Source organism: Lepidochelys olivacea, assembly GCF_965140295.1.
Source record: "Lepidochelys olivacea isolate rLepOli2 genome assembly, chromosome: 2".
Lineage (NCBI taxonomy): Eukaryota > Metazoa > Chordata > Testudines > Cheloniidae > Lepidochelys > Lepidochelys olivacea.
The window spans coordinates 141,693,898-141,714,282 of NC_140412.1; the positions used below are offsets into that span (position 1 = coordinate 141,693,898).

A 20,385-nucleotide genomic window follows, 5' to 3' on the forward strand; every position below is an offset into this window, starting at 1 on the left:
GGTGTAACTGAAGGAGAATTCAGTCTATAAACCATAGTAACATATTCATTAACAAGAAAAACAAAAATAGAAAACACTAAATGTGTGCATCGCAATCCAGTGACTGTGGCAATAAGGAGCTTCACTTTTGCATAATATAATTTACCTCCTTTTTTACTGTCTTAATATTGAAGTCTTAATATTGCAGTAGTGTTGGGGAGAGATTCGGTGCAAAACCATTTTGTTTGTAAAGCACTTTAGAAGCCGTGGAGATACAAATGTAATATAAATGTAAGCTGGTTATTGTAGATGAGAGGTGTTCCCTGACCCATTTTGTATCTCAGAGACATGTACAGGATTGTTGCCTCTTCATTACAGTTTTTTCACAACCAGCTCATGTGATCTAAATTAATTAATTTGGATTAATTCACACTAGTAATTTTTATACATAGATATATTTGTTCTTCTCCCGTATCTTCTTTTAAAATAGCTAATAAATTATCTGAACAATAAAAATGTAGGGAACATTGTGTTACAGTATGACTTGTAACAGCCATGCTTGTTAACACTAGGACCTCTCAAACGAGGAATTCAATAATTTTCTGTTTTACGAAATCTGGACTGTTGTTCTTCCGACGTGAGTTGCTGGTTCAAAATAATGTTACTTTACAAAATGAATCAATTCTTTAATATTTAAACCAGGTTTGGCCTGTCCAACTAGCATGTAAAAATTATTTTATTCATATAGCTGACTGAAATAGCCTTATTTAAAAAGTGAAATGAAACAGAGCCAAATTCTACATTAAAATGCATGCAATTCCCATTGATGCTGATGGAAACTGCATACACATATTCAAGGGCTGAATTTGATCCATGGTATCATTGTGCTATGAAGCCACGCAAACTCAAGAGTTGGACGTGAATTAAATATTTCCTGAATTATGCATAATTATACTGAAAATGAACTATCTCAGCCAGTCAGAAGGCAGGGATGCTGTACCACATCTGATGTATAACTCTATACTGTTCCTCACCTCCCAGTTCTGTAATTTTCCGCTCACTGATCGATTCTGTATGTCTGATACTGATTTGAACCTCTCTTGCTTATTTTATCAACTATGTGCAGAATAGAAGTACCAGAACTGCTAACTAGTGAACTGGATATTGTTCTGGATCCAGTCTCATATCTGAAATGTTCATGATTAATTATAAGTCGTAGTATCAACTTGATTGTATTTATATTTGTTTTCTGCTGCGTAACCATGGTACCATTCTGATATGCAGGCATCCAACGAAACCTATATATACATACATTTATGTTCTCTTGTGGTGCAGTGATCCTTGTATTCCTGGCCAATTCCATAGAAAAACTTGCTCAGGAGCAGTCACGGTATATTTTCATACTCAGAATTAAGGACTGTGGTCACTAGCTGCCAAAGAGAGGGCAGCTTTAACACACAGTGCCAAAAAGGAGCTGAAATCCATGATCTGAAAGAAAGGGGAGCATAAATATCCCTCTCTTGTTTAGGTTGAGCAGTTGCTATAGGTAAAAAAAGGAGCTTTGTCATGCCCTGGGTGGTTGGTACAGGGAAAGGAAGAGAGAGAACCTCTACCTAATCTAATTCATCCATTTTTGTGATTCTATGATCCTGATCAATGGTAGTATTAGAGGAGTGACGACTGAAACAAATGGCATAAATAAACAGCCTTTTACAAATCTACTTTGACAGGCAAGCATGATCTACCATATTCTATGACTGTAATATTCAAGTGACTATAGCAGATATGCAACTATTAATTGGCTTGTGTTAAAAGGCATAAATGAATTAATAAATGTTTTTGTTATTGAAACACTTATTACTGGCTAGAACTACATATTAATATTTGCCTCTATATGGCTTTTCTTTGGCAGATACTATTATAGGAATATATGGGAAAAAGAATTGCACAGAATTCATATGACCACTTATGTACTGCATCTGACATTTAAATGAAAAATATAATGCGTATTACAATGATGAAATATTAGAAACAAAAACATTTGAAGTCAAATGTTAAATTCTAAATTGCAACACATTGATAATAAAACAATTGCACACATTTTAGTGTGTTATGCTTCCATTACAAGGAACTTTGTTGTGTCAGTTTCTGGATCTGACATTGTCACAAAATTAATTTGGTATACAATGATTTTACTGTGACAGTACATGCATTTTGGTGTGTATTGTATTATTAATGCATTGTTCCAAATGATTGGATAGATATTCACCATTGCAGATAGCATTGTAAAAAAATAACAATTTATGATGGAAAATCTGACATAAGGACACTCAAAAGGGCTAGTCTTCTGCTTCTTTTGCCTTTCAGATTCAGACACCAAGAGTTTTGTTTGTAACTTCAGGAGTAAGCTTTTTAACAAGCACTTACTATATGCCATCTTATCAGGGCTTGTAATATCTGATTGAGAAGATCTCTCATTACATTTCAGGCCAGAAAGTAATATGGATTACTTCCAGTTACTTGTCCTGACAATCAGGTCATTCCCATCTTGAGAGTGAGTGATGGTGTTGAGCTGATTATTTCACCCAAGATCCTGATCCAGCGCCACTGAAGTTGATGGGAATGTGTTCACTGACTTCACTGAGAGTTGTATGTGGGCCCTAGTCTCTTCACTGTTCAGCCTGTCTTCATCTTAGACGAGCGGCTATATTAAACTTGCACCCACACTAGTGATCCCTCCAGAACAGGGCTAAGGCGGTTTGATGTGGCAGTGTGGGGAAGTTCTGCTGCCTGTGTTGTACTTGTCCAGTAGTTAGATGTAAAATGTCCTTCTCCAGGACTGCTGGCGTGGTATCTTTCCCACTCACTACATTCATACAAGCAACTTTTAAAAGATTTCTATATGTATTTAAATAAGAAAAAAATTATAATGGAGAATCACAATGACTATGTCTTCCTTGTGTCTAACATACAAACTCCTCTACAAAAATGCACTGCTCAGTTTGATAGAAGATTTAAGTTATAAATGTTGAGTAAGATAATCCTTTGCTAGATCAGACTGCAACACAGTGCAGAGAAACCTCACCTCCGAAGCACTAATATTCATACAACTCAAACTACATAGAAATAACAATAGCTTTTTAAAGCATATTATAAAGTACAATAACATCATTACACCCAGTTAATGTATAGTGAAGCCTGCTACTCATTCACAAAGAACGCCAATTTGGATGGCTTCAGTACCTTTATACTATCCCTATCAACTGCTATACAGTGATGATTTTATTAGTAGTGATGCATCATCCCAGCCAGTTTGCCTTGGGCTCACTTAAATGGTGTTGCTATAATGGGGTAAGGAAGATATGGTCTGGCCAGCTTCTGCTGGGCTCTCAAATCTTTGATTTACACTTTCATACGTACTTAGCTTTACTGTACCTGTCTCCTTTGCACAAAGACAGGATATAACTCACACCCTGAAGCTCTCACTGATATTACCAGGGACTATTAGTAGAGGTCCTAATGGGCAAAATGCTGCTTAAACATATGTTTGTATAAATACGGCTAATGACAAGATGATACTGACAGCAAATTATAGACCTGAAATTATGAAAATGGCACTAACACTGCCTTGTGTATTTTCCCTGAATCTCCCCCATCATTCTTCCTTTAAAGTTCCTCAACAATCTCCCTTCATTTTCTTTCCAAAAAGGCAAGTATGCCATGCGGGACCTGGTCCACCGACTTCCAGGAGGTAACAACAGCAACAGCTCAGCAAGCAAGGCCATGTCGGATGACACTGTTACTGCCATTTGCTGCACTCTGCATGAAGTCATCACTAAAAACATGGAGAATGCCAAGGCCTTACGGGATGCAGGAGGCATTGAGAAGCTGGTTGGCATTTCCAAGAGTAAAGGAGACAAGTATGTTTTGCAAATCACCTCACACCTTTTGTAACATCTTTAATAGGTGTAATTAGTACTAAATAGGTTTGTCTTGTCTGGTGAAATCATTAGCTTCATTATTAAGTTTAATCATAAATCACTTGTGTTAGTAACCGTGTCAGATGTTGGAAGGGAGACAGGAAACAAGTAACCCAGTATCAAAGTCCCTGCCAGGGCTCATTTTTTGGCCTGCTTTCACTGGCAATGTGCAGCATCATGAATAATAATTATTTATAATAATGACTGGCATGAAACATTTTATCACCATCAGGCGATAGCCTGAGACATTAGGCCCCTGTGTAATGGGCGATGTGCCATGGGAATAACCAGGAGGACACTGTGAAAGGATTTATGCCTCACAAAAGTACTATTCTTCTCCTACTCCCACTTGCTTTGGGAATGCCAGAAGTAAGTAACTTCACCACTGTGCATGCTGCAGCTTACTCCCCACCATACAACAGTTATTTTGGCTGGCAAGTGGGGGATGGGGCCACAGCTCTTTCCACTTCCTCACCCCTGTTCCCACTCCCTAGTTTGTTAAGAAGTATCAGGCCTTCTGTCTGCTACATTAAATGGCACCGATACATGTAGGAGAAGACTCACACCTAACTATGATGCTCTTAGCAACAGCTATGAATGCATCTTTTTTTTTCTGAGTCAGTGCACACTGTTGACAAAGCGATCATTGGATTCTCTCCTTTTGCTGGGAGTGGTTGCCTAGAATAGCTTGGTTACAAACAATATACATCAAACTTCCAGAGGTATGGTTGCTTTGCCTTCTGTGGGACCATGTCAGTTTGAAAAATGGAAGATTTCACTCTAATGCATAGATCCTTCTTTCAGAAGGGGGATATGTTATCAGCACAGAGGCAGCTGCAGCCTCGTGGCTCTAATGTGGCTCCTCACAGCCAATCTTCAGCCTGAAAGAGGAATCCACCCACTCAACCTGGTACTGGAGCAGTGTGCTGGGCTAGGCAATTAATGCATAGCTGACACAATTCAATCTTATTCCCTTTTCTTCTATTATTATTCTCTCTCCTTTCATGCTTCTCACCCAGTACACTTTCATTATTATAACTCTGTCAGGAATTGAGAAGAGTAGCAGCATTACCAATTGTGGTGATTCCAGTTGTGGGAACTGCCCTTGTACTGCTGACTCACCTTAAGAATAAAACATATTACAATTTTGATTATAAATAAATTACATATTAAACCAAATTAATTGTTGTTACTAGATCAAATTAACTGCTGGCATAAGCAGGTGCATCTCCATTTTTCTTCAGTAGAATGTGCCCACTGACACCACCGGGGAATTTGACTCCAAGTTTATCCTTCTACATTAATAAAACTTAAGAAAATCTACAGAAACTGTGTATTTGTCCACCTGTATACTCCTCCAACAGAGATCATTATTATCTAGTGACATTGGGGCTGGAGTTTTCAAAAGAGCCTAAGAGAATTAGCCACCCAACTCCCATTGATTTAAATGGGATTTGGGTCTCCTGTTAGGGTCTTGAAAATGTCAGCCTTACAGCATATGGTGAGCCAAATATAACCCCTAACTGCAAATCCAGTGAACCTAACCTTTTGAAAGCCATATATTTCTAATAGTCTAGGACATGTCTGCTAATATATGTTTTCAGAATGCCCAAATAATAATTGCAGTGCCCTCTATAAAGTGTTTTTAGACCTACTGATGAAAAGCATTGTATAAGAGCTAGATATGATTATTTTTATTGATTTTGTAGTGGTAGAACAAGAAAATCTATCAGCACATGATACCAGCTCCTCACCTAAAACAGGAGTTTATACTCATCTTTCAGAGACATGAGACTTTTTTCCCATTCCTTCTATCTTTTTCATTTTTTTCATGGAGGTTCCATTATTTCAAATAATAATTGTAGAAAGACTATCTTGCCAACCTGTTACTTAAATTAGTGAAGTTGCACAGTTTAACAGAATGCAACATTGTGTTAAATTATAAAGTATGAAATCTGTTAACAAGACCAACTGTTACTAGCCTCAGAAGAACCATTTATTGTTGCTTCTAGTATAATCACCGTCATATTAAAAAAATCAATATGCACTGTGTCTGCTTCCAACAGAAGTCACTAAAGCTTTAATCCAGTGGATCAAAAACTCTGTTTCATGAGAAGGCAAGTCAAAAACTCTTTAACCCTAAAAGTTGTTACAATAGAATTTATAGAGACATGGTAGATGAGGTAATATATTTTATTGGACCAACTTCTGCTGGTGAGAGAGACAAGCTTTCAGACTTACACAGAGCTTTTCTTCAGGTCTGGAGACAGTACTTGGTCCAATAAAAGATATCTCATCCACCTTGTCTCTTCAATATCCTGGGGCCAACACAACTAAAACAACACTACCTATAATAGGATTTATAGAGATTTTAATGGATAGATTTCAATTTGTCATCTGTTACACTATTCTATTCCCTTCATCCAGATGCTCTTCAAAGAACTGGAACCCACAAAATTGCACTATACTGGACTGATGGGGAATTTTTGCCATAGTCAGTGTACTTCAATACAGAACTTAAATATTAATGCATCTTACATTGTATGCAGCATGTGGTCCTCCAAATATGGAGCCAGAGTGCACCTGGCTCCTTTGTGGGTCCACAACTGAAGAAGAGGACATGAAGGTCCTTCCCTTTTCCTCTCATCCCATGCTTCCTGCACAGGGGTAGGACACAATCACAGTAGTACAAGGACTATCTGCTCTAATCTCTGTAAAGAGCCCACAGCCCTAGTCCTCTCTTCTCTACAGTTGTGTAGCAGAATTGGCATCCATGGGATCAGATTGGCCAAATTCAGTGGATCTCACTGCTCTTGGCCTCCCCTTGGTATTAACAGCATGATTGGCACTGTTACCACACTGGTCATTCCCTACTCCCCGTACCCCACTAGCAGCTAAAGATGGGTAAATAATGAAAACAATGATGTGTGAAAGTGTTCATCAAATCCCTATCAACTCATGAACTAATCACCCAGTTCTATTTGCAGGATGAATAATAGAGATGGGCAGAATCAACAAATAATTTACTAGGAAAATATTGTGGAAAACAACTGAATAAATTATGTGATTAACATTATCTTACCAGCTCTGCTGGCAATGCAATTGTGACCCTTCTCAGTTACCACTACCCACACTGGAACCAGATGAGTAATACATGCTGCCAACAAGTGGAGTAATACATGCTGTCAAGTGGAGTGCCCCAGGGGTCGGTCCTGGGGACGGTTTTGTTCAATATCTTCATAAATGATCTGGAGGATGGTGTGGATTGCACTCTCAGCAAATTTGCGGATGACACTAAACTGGGAGGAGTGGTAGATATGCTGGAGGGCAGGGATAGGATACAGAGGGACCTAGACAAATTGGAGGATTGGGCCAAAAGAAATCTGATGAGGTTCAATAAGGATAAGTGCAGGGTCCTGCACTTAGGACGGAAGAACCCAATGCACAGCTACAGACTAGGGACCGAATGGCTAGGCAGCAGTTCTGCGGAAAAGGACCTAGGGGTTACAGTGGACGAGCTGGATATGAGTCAGCAGTGTGCCCTTGTTGCCAAGAAGGCCAATGGCATTTTGGGCTGTATAAGTAGGGGTATTGCCAGCAGATCGAGGGATGTGATCGTTCCCCTCTATTCGACATTGGTGAGGCCTCATCTGGAGTACTGTGTCCAGTTTTGGGCCCCACACTACAAGAAGGATGTGGAAAAATTGGAAAGCATCCAGTGGAGGGCAATAAAAGTGGTTAGGGGACTGGAACACATGACTTATGAGGAGAAGCTGAGGGAACTGGGATTGTTTAGTCTGCAGAAGAGAAGAATGAGGGGGGATTTGATAGCTGCTTTCAACTACCTGAAAGGGGGTTCCAAAGAGGATGGCTCTAGGCTGTTCTCAGTGGTAGCAGAAGACAGAACAAGGAGTAATGGTCTCAAGTTGCAGTGGGGGAGGTTTAGGTTGGATATTAGGAAAAACTTTTTCACTAGGAGAGTGGTGAAACACTGGAATGCGTTACCTAGGGAGGTGGTAGACTCTCCTTCCTTAGAAATTTTTAAGGTCAGGCTTGACAAAGCCCTGGCTGGGATGATTTAATTGGAGATTGGTCCTGCTTTGAGCAGGGGGTTGGACTAGATGACCTCCTGCGGTCCCTTCCAACCCTGATATTCTATGATTCTATGAACACCAGCACCATGTGCTTCTTTTTTGCCACCAGTTGTGCCCTTTTCACAGGGAAACACCAAGCACAAGTGTGACTGTTCCCCAACTTCTTCAGGCAGGCTCTAATCCCTTGTAATTTTCTCTTGGAGCTCTGCTGCTTTATGTTTGCTGAGGGGATGAGGTTAGTCACAAGATGTGGACTTTCTGCATAGTCACATATTTATCCTATGTTGTCCTCCCTGGCCCATCTCATTGGGTTTAAGACATCTGCTCTCTCTTGTACTGCCTAAACAAAAGGGAACATTTGGCTCTAATTCTCTGAAATAATTATTCAGATCTCCTGGGGAAAGACTCCAGAAGGAGGAGTCCATGTGAAGTTATTTTTGTCTTTTTATATAGGTTTAGAGTGCAGTCATTAATAGGTTACTGTTGTCAGTGTTTCAGAACATAAGTTCAAATTTGGGTTCCAGATGAATTTTATTTAGTCACAAAGCATTGATCATTCTGTGTATTTATGATCTATTATATTTCTGTGTCCTGCCCCCAACCCCCTCCCATCTTAAAACAGTGCTCATCACCTGGCTAGTTCCTCTGTTTCCTCTGACCATCTAGTAGAAGGCACTGGTGCAGTAAGTACTCACTCATCTGTTCCTTGAAGTGCTTAAAGTCTACCAGCCCAGGAGAAAGAAACCAAAGCCCTGTACTCTTGTCTTTCATGACACTGCCCACAGGGCTGCAGCCAAGCCATCTCTCTAGAAACAATTTGTCCAAGTTTTGCCCTCTGCAGCTTTCTCTCTCTCTACCTTCCCCACTGCCCACACTATCAGTTAGCCAGTTCAGCAGTTACTCTCCATCTTGACAGAATTCTCTTGTTCTCATGTTCCCAATGTGAACCCTTGCTTCTCATTCACTGTACAGCACAAGTGTATATTGGTTTTGTTCCTCTTCTGACACTTAGTAATATGGACATGAAGAGTGTGTTTGTCAGTCAATAAAATGTTACTATCCAAACTACTTGAATGTAAAGCTCTTAGAGTATACAGATAAAACTGGTGAATAGCAGAATTCCACTTGAGAGTTTCAATCCTTTGTAATTGACTCACAAATCATCATTAATTGAGCCTGGGATTTAACAGTCTCTCTCTCTCTCTCTCTCTTTTTTTTAATGTAATAGGCACTCACCAAAAGTGGTGAAAGCAGCATCTCAGGTCCTAAATAGCATGTGGCAGTACAGAGACCTGAGAAGTCTCTACAAGAAGGTAAGATTTTCTTCAGATTTTAGATCTTCAGTACAGTTACCCACTTTGGGGGCTGAAGGAACCTGGGACCAAAATACTTTATTTGATCTGTTAATGGGCTCAAACTTTGAAGTCTGAATCCCAACCGCCCAAAGTTTAGGAGGTTCAGATCTGCTGTTTTTTGAAGTTCCCGTGTCTAATTTTAACTCCTTAAATAGAAATGGCCCATAAAGCACGTATTTTTTTGGTTGTTATTGTTTGGGGGAGTTTTTTTTAAAAATAAATTTTAGTTCTTATTAAAAGTGCTGGAGTTGACAGTCCTGGAGAGTGAAGTCCTCTGTTCACAGAACCTGTACAGCATGGTCAGCAGTGGTGCAAGCTGCCTCTCCTCAGCCTTTCCTATCAGTGCATCTCAATCCTATCCTGGAGAGACAACCATCGGGGTGAGTGTGAGAGTCCCACCTCATTCAATTCCTGGCCTCTCTGCTGAGCCCACCAATGCCGGTTCCTTCAGTAGTGATGCTTTTATGATATGGACATTGGTACCCCTGGAACTGGATAGAGACCTGTTTATTTCACGTCCATCAAATTGGCAGCTTTCATGCACTAGCAACACGAGCTTGATTCAGAGGCAATCTAGAGGTGAAAGCAGTGGCTCCCATTATCATTCTCATAAGGCTGCCAGCCTCCTCTTTTGTGTAAATTATAGTACTATTACTATGAACAACACGTTTAAAATTAACTATTTAAAAATAAACTTCTTACATGTATAAATGATAGGTGATGGTACAGCAAGCTCCTATCACACAATGCTTGTGAATGGACACACATTCAAGTGTGCGTGTAAATGTGGTGTGTGTATGTGTGTACACGTATATTCAGTGGCAATCTCAGACCGCTTCCTAGTACTCACAATTTCACATCCCAAAAATTACCACCGCGGTTGCCTCTAATTGGCACCTTTCTTTGTAGTCTAAGCAAAGAGACCAAGCATTTAATTCCACTCCCAGTCAAGGGTGAGGCATATTAATGGTGGACTCTGAAGATGCTCACAGTGCCATTGCTTGTGCTGTATTGTGTAGCTGAAAAGAGTCGAGTAGTGTGAAATCTTTGCCTCAGTCTGCTCACGTTGAGTCTTGGGTTTGAAATTTTATTGTTTTGTACACCTGAGCTCCTGTTTGAGGAAGGTTGGCAAATAGGCCTAGTTTGAGAGGTGGGAGTGAACAGCAGCGAGGGTAGGGTTCCTCTGAGAAAACAGCACATCTGGGATGTGCTGGGAATGAAGCGATTCTCTGCATGGTGTGGAGAGATGCCCCTTTGGGGGTAAAGTTTGTCGTGCTTGCAGGGGCTGGCTAGTTTCTTAACCTTTGAACTATTTTGCAGGATTCATTTTGTTAATCCCTTCATGAGCTAACCCTGGCAGAGTAAAATGGAGGTCAGTCTCCCAGGCAGTTAATCTAATACCTTTCCCAAGCACTGAGCTAATTGAACAAAATAACTCTTTAGTCTTCTTATGTCTCTACAACCTGCTACCAAACATTGTATAATAATTTAGTACAGCAAATATCATTTCTTTTAACCAAATGCTTCTAAGCATTAACTTAACTAAAAATGTTACTGTACATAAACAGATGGGGATGTATTTTTTAATGTTTATAAAGTTAGTACACAATATAAGGAATGATTTTTATATAGAATGAATCAAGAAAAACACTTTGCGAAAGGAGCTACTTCCTTTGCTTCCTTCACATTAGTACATTGAATACTTAGCTGAATCTTGGGCTTGCTGCCTATGGCACTTCCGTTCTTTCACAATATTTAAAAAAAAAGTTATATAAAACAAGAGCGTTCCTAAGATCTCTATTACATAAGCAATAATATTTGTCATGCAATATGGGTTTAAATAGTCAATGCAATTACTTTCTCCCACTAAAGCATCTGTATTGGCAGTAATGAATGAATACAGCTTCAGCTGGCTGTGCAATATGGTCAGCACTTTGTGCTTTCACACACTGGCAGGAATTTTTCCCACACTGCAGCTAAATCCAATTGTGCAGGTGTCTGAAATTCATTAGTATGCCCTAAAAATATCTATCTCATTATGCTCAAGTAATCACTAGCATATAAGAGAGGCTGGAATAGAAGCATGATTCTGTTTTATGACTTGGGCCAGTTACAAGCCTAACATTAACTTTAAGGAACTGCAGCAGTATTTGTCTTGCTGCTTGAGGGACAGTACGTCCAAAGTTTGATATAGTTTTAGAGCAGCACTTGTTGACACTATACTAAACAGGGGAAAGAATAACATGAATAGATGTATTATCATTTGCATTACTGAAGTAACCAGAATATTGATTTGTCACTGTTGTTGGTATAAAAGTAGCCAATATATTTGGCCCACAGATTTGTTCATGTTGGGAAAAAACGTGAAAGCTTATTACATTTTTGTAGTTCTGCTTAGCACGATGGGCTTTATTCACTACCTGTGGCAGAACCCAAACTGCAAGTGCCCAGTGACAGAAAGTCCAGCCAGCAGTGGGGAGCATAATGTTACAAGCTGCCCATAACTTCCACTCTGTTGGGGGGCCAGGAGCCAGCCAGTGCTACCCAAGAAGTGTGTAGGGCTGGCTCAGGAAGGTGCACAGCAAGGGCATGCAGGAGATGTACTGATCCAGTGTCTCTCTCAGGCAGCCTCTACCAGTGAGGCTTCTAGACTCCTGGCTGTAAACTGAAGCTCCTTCCAGCTAGTGGAAGCCTGATATTGTCACTTGCCTCCTCCGTAGCACATCTTCTTCTAACATATGTGTGGGGATGTAGACTGCAGCCTCCAACAGGGCTGAAGCAAGCACTTTGGTTTTAACCAAGGCTATAGTACTAATAGGTACAGAAGTAAAAACATTCCATGAGAAGGAATGGATGGGACAAAGAAAATTATTTAGGGGTAAAATAAGCCACAACGGAGACAGGGGGAAAGAGCACTTCTGTGAGAGAAGGCAAGGACGTTCATGCATACACAGACCCAGACTTTAACCTGTTCATGTCATTTCTTGGGGCTTTGCAGAAAAGGTAATCTAGCCCAGTGGTTCTCAAAGCCGGTCCGCCGCTTGTTCAGGGAAAGCCCCTGGTGGGCCGGGACAGTTTGTTTACCTGCCGCGTCTGCAGGTTCGGCCGATCACGGCTCCCAATGGCTGCGATTCACCACTCCAGGCCAATGGGACTGCGGCAAACGGTGCGGGCCGAGGGATGTGCTGGCCGCCCTTCCTGCAGCCCCCATGGGCCTGGAGTGGCGAACCGCGGCCAGTGAACCTGCGGACACAGCAGGTAAACAAACCGGCCCAGCCCACCAGGGGCTTTCCCTGAACAAGCGGTGGACCGGCTTTGAGAACCACTGATCTAGCCCATGGACTGTGTATCCCCAGTGAGTGCAATGGAGCTCAGACAGCTAGCACCTTGTTTGTATGAGCTCTCCTTCCCATGAGCTTCTTCACAAGGGCCTGATTCAGCGCACATTGACATCAATGGAAAACATATATTGAGTTTAATGCGCCATTGGATCAGGCCTCAAGGCAGGATTTTTTCTTTCTGGCCTTTACTGTGGATTAGGCCAGTCTGTAGCGGAGCTGGCATCTGAGGATTTTTGAAGGGCATTTAATATCTGGAAAGCTGGGAATGTCTTTTGTTGGATCAGGCCCATAATACGTACTTATTAGTGCTAATATAGGAAGAGCTTCACCTTGCATGGAATTGTCTGGATTTTCTTCTCAAATAGCCTTTGGTTGTTTAAACAGAATGCTAAGATAGCAAACCTGGTTGGCTCAGAGGGTGGGTAGAGAGAAATTGAGCCTCTCAGTTCAAGATGGGAGATGGTTCTCTGTTGACCTGGGCTAGATTTCAAACTTGTCACTACCTGGCAGTGGTTTGATTTTCTGTGGGAAGTTAATTAGTGGTCTCAGGCTAAAAAAACCTCTTGCATACACGACTGTCACTATTTGGCATCTCTGTGGATGGGGTATCGTGCTGTGGGAAATAAAACCAGGTGCGCACACCGTACACTAGCTTGTGCACAGCACTAGCAGAGTCTGTAACAGTTTGTGCACTACACTGACTGATTCTAACCACTGTGCTGGCTTCTCCGCTCAACAGCAGCTGTATGGTAACTTTAAAGGGACACAGCAGAATGGTTAGCAGGCTTACCAGGACAGCCCAGAATGGAAAGGATACGAAGAGTCAATTTCAAGTCAGAGTTCAGACACATGGTTGGGATCCACTGTTGCCTCCCCTGATACACTTGTAGGACTTCACTCTCCAGCACTATCTTAACGAAGCCTGACAAGAACATTTTATCCAAAATTCTCTCCAGCTGTTACAATTCAAAAAAGAGAAAGCCATCAAAACCAAGATGAAATGATGATCTTAGTCTTGGGGTGAAAGGGTTCCCTTCCTCGATGCCCTGTGTGAGAGTTCTATTCTCCCTAACATCAACGGGCAACTGCTACTGTTCTACAAAAAGCTACTACTGGGCTGTTTTGCTCCGGTTGCCTGATTCTCAGCTTCTCCTGTTGTCTCTGAATTTGATACTTTCTTAGAAAATAGGGGGCAGAGCAAGCCATCAACTGTCAGCACAACAAGGGAAAGGGGGTGTGATGCAGAAAGATTTAAATTGTGCTCTCTTTCCTAAAGAACTTTCTGTAGGACTCCAGTTTCTACCAGAAAGATTAATTCTCTTCTGATCCTCCCACCCATAACCCTTTCATTTCCTCCTTGGGAAAACCACCTGAAAAAGAACTTGCACCAAGACAGTGTGCCATGGGAAAGGAAACAAAGCCTCAGTAACCCAGCGGAGTGAGTGACTCAGATTGAACCCCAGACTGAAAAGTATATTTAAAGATGAGGACAGCACTAGTTAATCCCATAGAAAAGATGTTTTCAGGGATCACATTTTTATTAATTAAAGATTAATTAAATTCTCACTGTAGTTGACCATCAGTGAAGAAAACATGTCTCCAAAAATGACTCAGAAGTTTAGGCATTTCCATTGTTCTCTGTTCTATGTAGTAAGGCCTACATTTTCAAAAATGGCTACTAATTTTGGTTGCTTCCATTTTTCGGTGCTCCACCTGAGTCACCTAAGGCCTGATTTTTAGAAGTGCTGAGTGCTCACAACTTCAGTTGATTGAAATTACTGGACACAGTTGCTTGGCACTTCTGAAAACCAAGGCATTAAGTGTGTCAAGGTGGGCATCGAAAAATTAGGGGATACCTTTGAAAATATAGCTACATCCGGGAAGGAGCAAATTCTCATTTGTTGCGGCTCAGATTTTTTTCTTCATCTTCAGTTTTCAAGCAAATAACCAACTACTCTTAAATAAGAGCAGCTTGAGAATTTTCATGAAGTTAGCAAATAAAAATTATCTCAAATCTTTAGACAAAAAGTACATGTAGAAAGAAACTAAATAATCCAACCTGAACCATAATTTACTTGCTAAAAACAAGCTTCAAGTTGCATTAAGTGTTTATGATACTAAAGAACTGGAGAAACTGTCATGAAGAGAATATTTTCTATGAATTGCATCATTTTACCCAATCATTTAGGCTCCAGCACAGTGTCTTTACACTGTATCTTTTTTATTCATATGTAATATGTCTTTCAGGATATAAGTGGGAAATCACAATAAAGTCTTAGAAATTACAGTTTTTCATTCATTATTGTGGATTTCTGTGTTGCACAGGATAATACCAATGTTTGTCCCTATCACTCAATTTAACAATAAAATTACAGACATCATATCCATTTGAAAGCAAAGAGGTTACTTGAAGGCAGTTGTCCTTCACCACATACTGTGCTATCACACAATAGGGAGAATATTGTGACAGACATTTAATGAAGCCTAAATAGACACTCTGAAGATTGGCCTTGTCTGTCATTGGCTGAACAAGACTTAAAAAATTGCCTGAAGCCTAATCAAACAGTTAAGCCAGGCAGGATCTAAAAGAGGAGTCTCTTTTCATGTGACTTTCAGAATAATGCAGCTGTAAACTGCTAAAAGTTCTTTGAATATTGCCAGAGATATGCTGCAAAATTCCTGGCAACTGGTTTTAAAATCTGACGTTCTTTTCCAAGTAAAATAAATCTATTGCCCTTTTGACATATTAAATGCATTACGCCGTGATGTACACTGGAACATTGGCTATGGCCTAATTGGAAGAAAATCCAAATGATAACGCCTATGTCCTTGAGAGATGTATTCTCTTTAGATGAAATTCTCTCCAGTGCCAGGGCCTTTGTATCACTTAAGCACCACATTAAAGACTTAAGCCCCAACCAGCACATAAATATTCCCATCAAAAGTACTGTTTGATAGGACTACATAGATGCTTAAAATTATTCATGAGCATATACATGCATTTTGCTGGATCGGGCCTATAGCTGGAGCATCAGTGGGCTGGGGGAAAGCATTTTCACTGAGGTGAATGTCAGGCTTTTAAAATGAACTGGTATAAGGTAACCTATATCTGTCTATAATTTAATTAAAACTGCAATAACTTTATAGAGAAGACATTATCTAGAGCCCATTTCTATATCACTGTGAAAATGCAGCTACCTGATTAAATAATTGATTGATTGATTTATGGCAGCGGGCGGCCCCAGGCTTCAGAGTGGCTGAGGACAGAGGATTTTCACCTACCCATCATTCTGGGTCATGGCACGCTCAGCGTACTCTCTCGCAGAGCCAAGAAACCAGAATCTATTCCCAAACCCAGGTATTCTGGCTGTCATCTGACCAGTCTTGAATTGTGATGTTTAATGCATACTAAGATTTGCTCCCAGAAGAGCTATGGAGAACACATTTAAATCTATAATACATTACTATTACAGAATTAAAAAAATATGTATGATACATTTTAATTTATTGTACCTTATGAACTGTAGGCCAAATCCTGCTCACTTTACTTACGCAAGTAGTCCCATGAATTTCAGTGGCACTGTCATATGACCAAAGTCCTGTATGAACATTGCACATTGGAGAGAGGGAGAAATAAGCTCGGTCCAGTTAGCTCCCTTTAAAGCTATCCATCATTCATATACGTTTCTGTTGATTATTTACACCTTTCGATCGGAAATGCACTTATTGCTAAATATTGTATTTCAGTTAGCAAATGAAATACTTTTTGTCAAGCACTTCTTTTGTGATCCAAGCACACTTTTTAAAAAAAAAAAATCATTACATTTCATTATGGGAACAAAATGAATCAAGTTAATCTATTCTGTCGATAAAATGAGTGTGTTCAAAGTATCAACAAAGTTCTTGATAATATGTAAATATCCTGTGTTAACAGGAACAGGACAAGTAGATTTCATACAGACATAATTAACAGCAATGAGACTCAGTCTGATGTAGCATAACTAATCATTTTCTTATAAGGACACTATTCAGATTTAGATATCAAAATTCCATTCCCTTAACTGCTCCTTTCTTTTGATTTACCCTGACATCGTTCCTTTCCCTGCTAAAATGTTACTGTGTGGAGTTATTGCAAGAGAAAACAATAACTGCTACATCTTCAGTAGACATCACACAAGCAAACCTGTGAACAAGTGTTGTGGTATAGACACAGCAAGCACTTACAGATGTGTTTGTTAGTCACACAGGACATAGCAGTTTTGCTTTTTTTAATACAAAAGAATTTCATTTCAGTCATGCAATCAATGGAATAAACTTATAGGCTCTGCTTTTAACAATTCCTATTGTCTGTCATTTCAAATAACGTTCCTACCAGTCCTTCTTAATCCCTTTTACTTTTACTAACAATATTAGAAAGAGAAAGGACTGCCATTATTTTATTATCACTTTTTTTGTCATTTAACATGGCTTAAAGTAACTATTACCAGGTTGAAACAATCTATTAAATACTGTACAATTCCTAGAATATAAATAAATAGTTCTCATGATGGGCTAAAACCGAGCACTAGATGAATTACAAAAAGGTATCATATATTGCCCCAATACTCCACTGCCTTGCACCTATGTCATCATTTATATCTGTTCAAAGAGGATATAAAACCCTGCCAAACCAAAATGATAGCACTGACAACAAATGATGGAATGGGAGACTCTGACCCTGTGTTTCCATGTAGATTTGCTGGAGATATGTTTCTGAAAGGTTGTTGTTTCTAAGTAGTCTCATAACAGGCTGTATGTGATAAAAATTTCAGTTTATTTGTATCATTTTGCATTTGATGTCATTTAATTCCATTGATGCCATTCGTTTTAGAGGCCATTAAATGTATAGTGTCCCCTACCATTATTTTAGTCATTCTTATTTTTTTTGAAAATGTGTATGTTCCATTTGAAAGCAATTTGAGTCTTATAGCTGTCTTCTAAATATTTTGTAATGTTCTAAAATTAATTCTGTGTTGAAGTCAAGAGTCAATCCCAGATTATGGTCTAATTTACATTGGTGTAGCCCTGGAATAATTTCAGTGAAGTTAGATAGGTTCAGCTCAGAATCTGACCCTCAGTGTCATCATGTTTTGTTTCCTGTTAACTTAGCTGTAGCCATAAAATGCAGTTGTGATGGTTCAGTTTGACTCTCTCTCTCTCTCTATATATATATATAGTTTTTATTTAAATTTCTATTCAAAATATAACTTTCAGCCTTAAATGTATGTGTTTGTATTAATGAGTAAACCTCCAGAGGTTTGAGCTTGAGTTGCAGTAAGCCTCCAGAACTGTAGCTATGACCATTGCTTTTAGCACCAGGGGCTTAAAGGTACTAGTACATTCCTTTAATATTTGGTATTGTAACCAGCCTGCTGGTTGAGAAGAAGAATCTCTACATTATTTATCAGAGATACAGAGGAAAGAATTTGTAGAAGGTGAGGTAGTTCCCATCCAGAAACTGCTAAACTCAAGAGATAACTGTGGAGTCAACAACAAACCACATTTCAGGAGTTTACTTTTCCATTAAATTCTCTGTACAGTTGTCTAGCAGCCATATTTAATTTATGTGTTGTTGTCATCATAGTCATATGATAAAACAGTAACTGTAGAAGCAAGCTCCAGTTGTCTTTTATGCAAAATGTTGGGGGATCACTTTTGAAATCCAGGTCTCTTCCTTAGATGCTAACTATAGAAGTAGGAGTCTAACTTTTAGCTCATAATTTTGAAAAAACTTTTCCATTAAATGCTTCATTTTTGCACACAGTAGGGTCTTTTGCACTCTCACTGAAGATTGACAAGTTAAATTTTAAATATGCTCCCTCCTCCCCGAGGCAGTATCTTTGACTGACAGCCTTCCTTTTGAAGTGAGTTATTTAATTATAAGTTCCGAAGTTCGCTCAAGACTAAAGATGCAGACAGGTGTCTTGAATCTGAAGGGCTTCCATATATATGTACGGTCATGACTGCAGTACTTTTTTATTCAGATATAAAGTTCCTGGGAGTCAGATAAAGTTTTAATCCTTGAATGTAGTGTGTGCAACTTCAAAAATTAAATACAGATGTCTTTTTGGTCTTCCTAATTTTTTTTACTCCTTTTAAATGTAATCTGAGTTCTGGAAGTGTCTCCAACAAAAATAAATCACAAACAAACAAACCTCAAAAAATCCAGATGATCCAGAAAAGCATCCAAAAGTCTGTTTACCAGTGCTAAGGTAAACACTGATGTAAAGATAGGCACATCACTATTTTACAGTAAAGATTAAAATAACCAAATCCAGGAAATGCTGTCATTGAATGAAAAATACCTTCTAAAAACTGTTAACCTGACTAATTTCAAGATGGAAAATAGTTAAATTTTATTTAAGTGTGGGCAGTTCTTAGTGTTGGTTGCTATTTTATTCAGATCAGTTCATATATCTCTAATAATAATCATTTGTTAAAGGTATATAATCTTTAAAGTACAGAACTAGAGCTCATTCTTAATTACAGTTTAGTCTTGATGCTTGCATCCTATAATGTAGGCAAAGGGGAAAGCACATCTGTGACAAGGAGATTCTTGGGGATCCCAGTAAGGAAGTTGAATCAGTTAGGATGACAGTAGAAACTCATGACTTTACAGTAATCTTAAACTGTTTTCTGTGGTCCCTACTGCTATCTTTGAAATTAAACAAAGTCGACAGGACTTTTTGGGTGATGTAACATTTAAATGACACAGAGAAGATGGATATATCAAATTATAGCTATCAATTTGGCACTAAAACCTTGTTCTCTTTCTAGAAGAAAATTAAGAAGTATTGCTGTACTGTTGCCATGTATTATCTTGGGCGTTCTTTGTTGATGTTTCTGTATGTTGCTGCAGTAATATCTAGTTCATCTCTGCCCTTTAGGGGAAAAAAATGCTTGCTTCATGCAACTAGAAAATGTAAATTCAACCCAAGCAGTCTGATTGACTAAATGTTAAGCTTGTATGTTGATAACCTAGTTTCAACTCTTTGGTGTCCAGCATGATCTAATAACTGCTGATGGAGAAATTGTTGTGGAAGTACTTTTTATTAGTTACCATGTTCACCATATTGAAATAGAGATTTAGGGACTGGTACCAGAATACAGATGTAGTTTAAAGATGGCTGTCATGGGAGGACACTGGGAAAGAGAACTAGCAGCTGCACTCAGGTCTGTTTTTCCTAGTTCATCTATCAGATGATATGGTTCACATTCAGAGGAATGGATTTTGCCACTGCACCTGACTGTGGGAAATGTGAGTGAAAACACTCAGCTTTTCCTTGGTCTGTATTTTTCTCCCTTTTCCAGCTAAAAATGAGGAAAAATGATCATACCCAAGTCTCTACATTCTGTGTACATTTCAGTCCTTTTATTGATAGTCCAGGTATTTTTAAAGAAAGTAGTTGTACCTCCTCTATAAACAAGTTCTGAAGATTTTATACAACAGTTTCTGTAAGTGTGAGTTAACAGGGTGGACATTTTGTTGGATGACTTGGAAACTCACAAAGATATTTTATTAACAGACTATATCTTGCTCTTCATTTAGAGTGTTCTCTAATAATGTTCGTGTGTGTGCTAAAGTATGTGTTCAGAG

At 39.3% G+C, this 20,385-nt stretch overlaps 1 protein-coding gene across 1 annotated transcript in view; it reads left to right on the plus strand.

Moving 5' to 3' along the window:
- CTNND2 (catenin delta 2) overlaps positions 1–20,385 on the plus strand; it is an 867,924-nt gene that overhangs the window by 803,934 nt on the left and 43,605 nt on the right. The window contains exons 11-13 of the mRNA XM_084621097.1: positions 3,689–3,899; positions 9,282–9,366; positions 15,982–16,107. Of these exons, the coding sequence (XP_084477223.1) occupies positions 3,689–3,899; positions 9,282–9,366; positions 15,982–16,107 (422 nt within the window). The remainder of the gene's footprint in view (positions 1–3,688; positions 3,900–9,281; positions 9,367–15,981; positions 16,108–20,385) is intronic.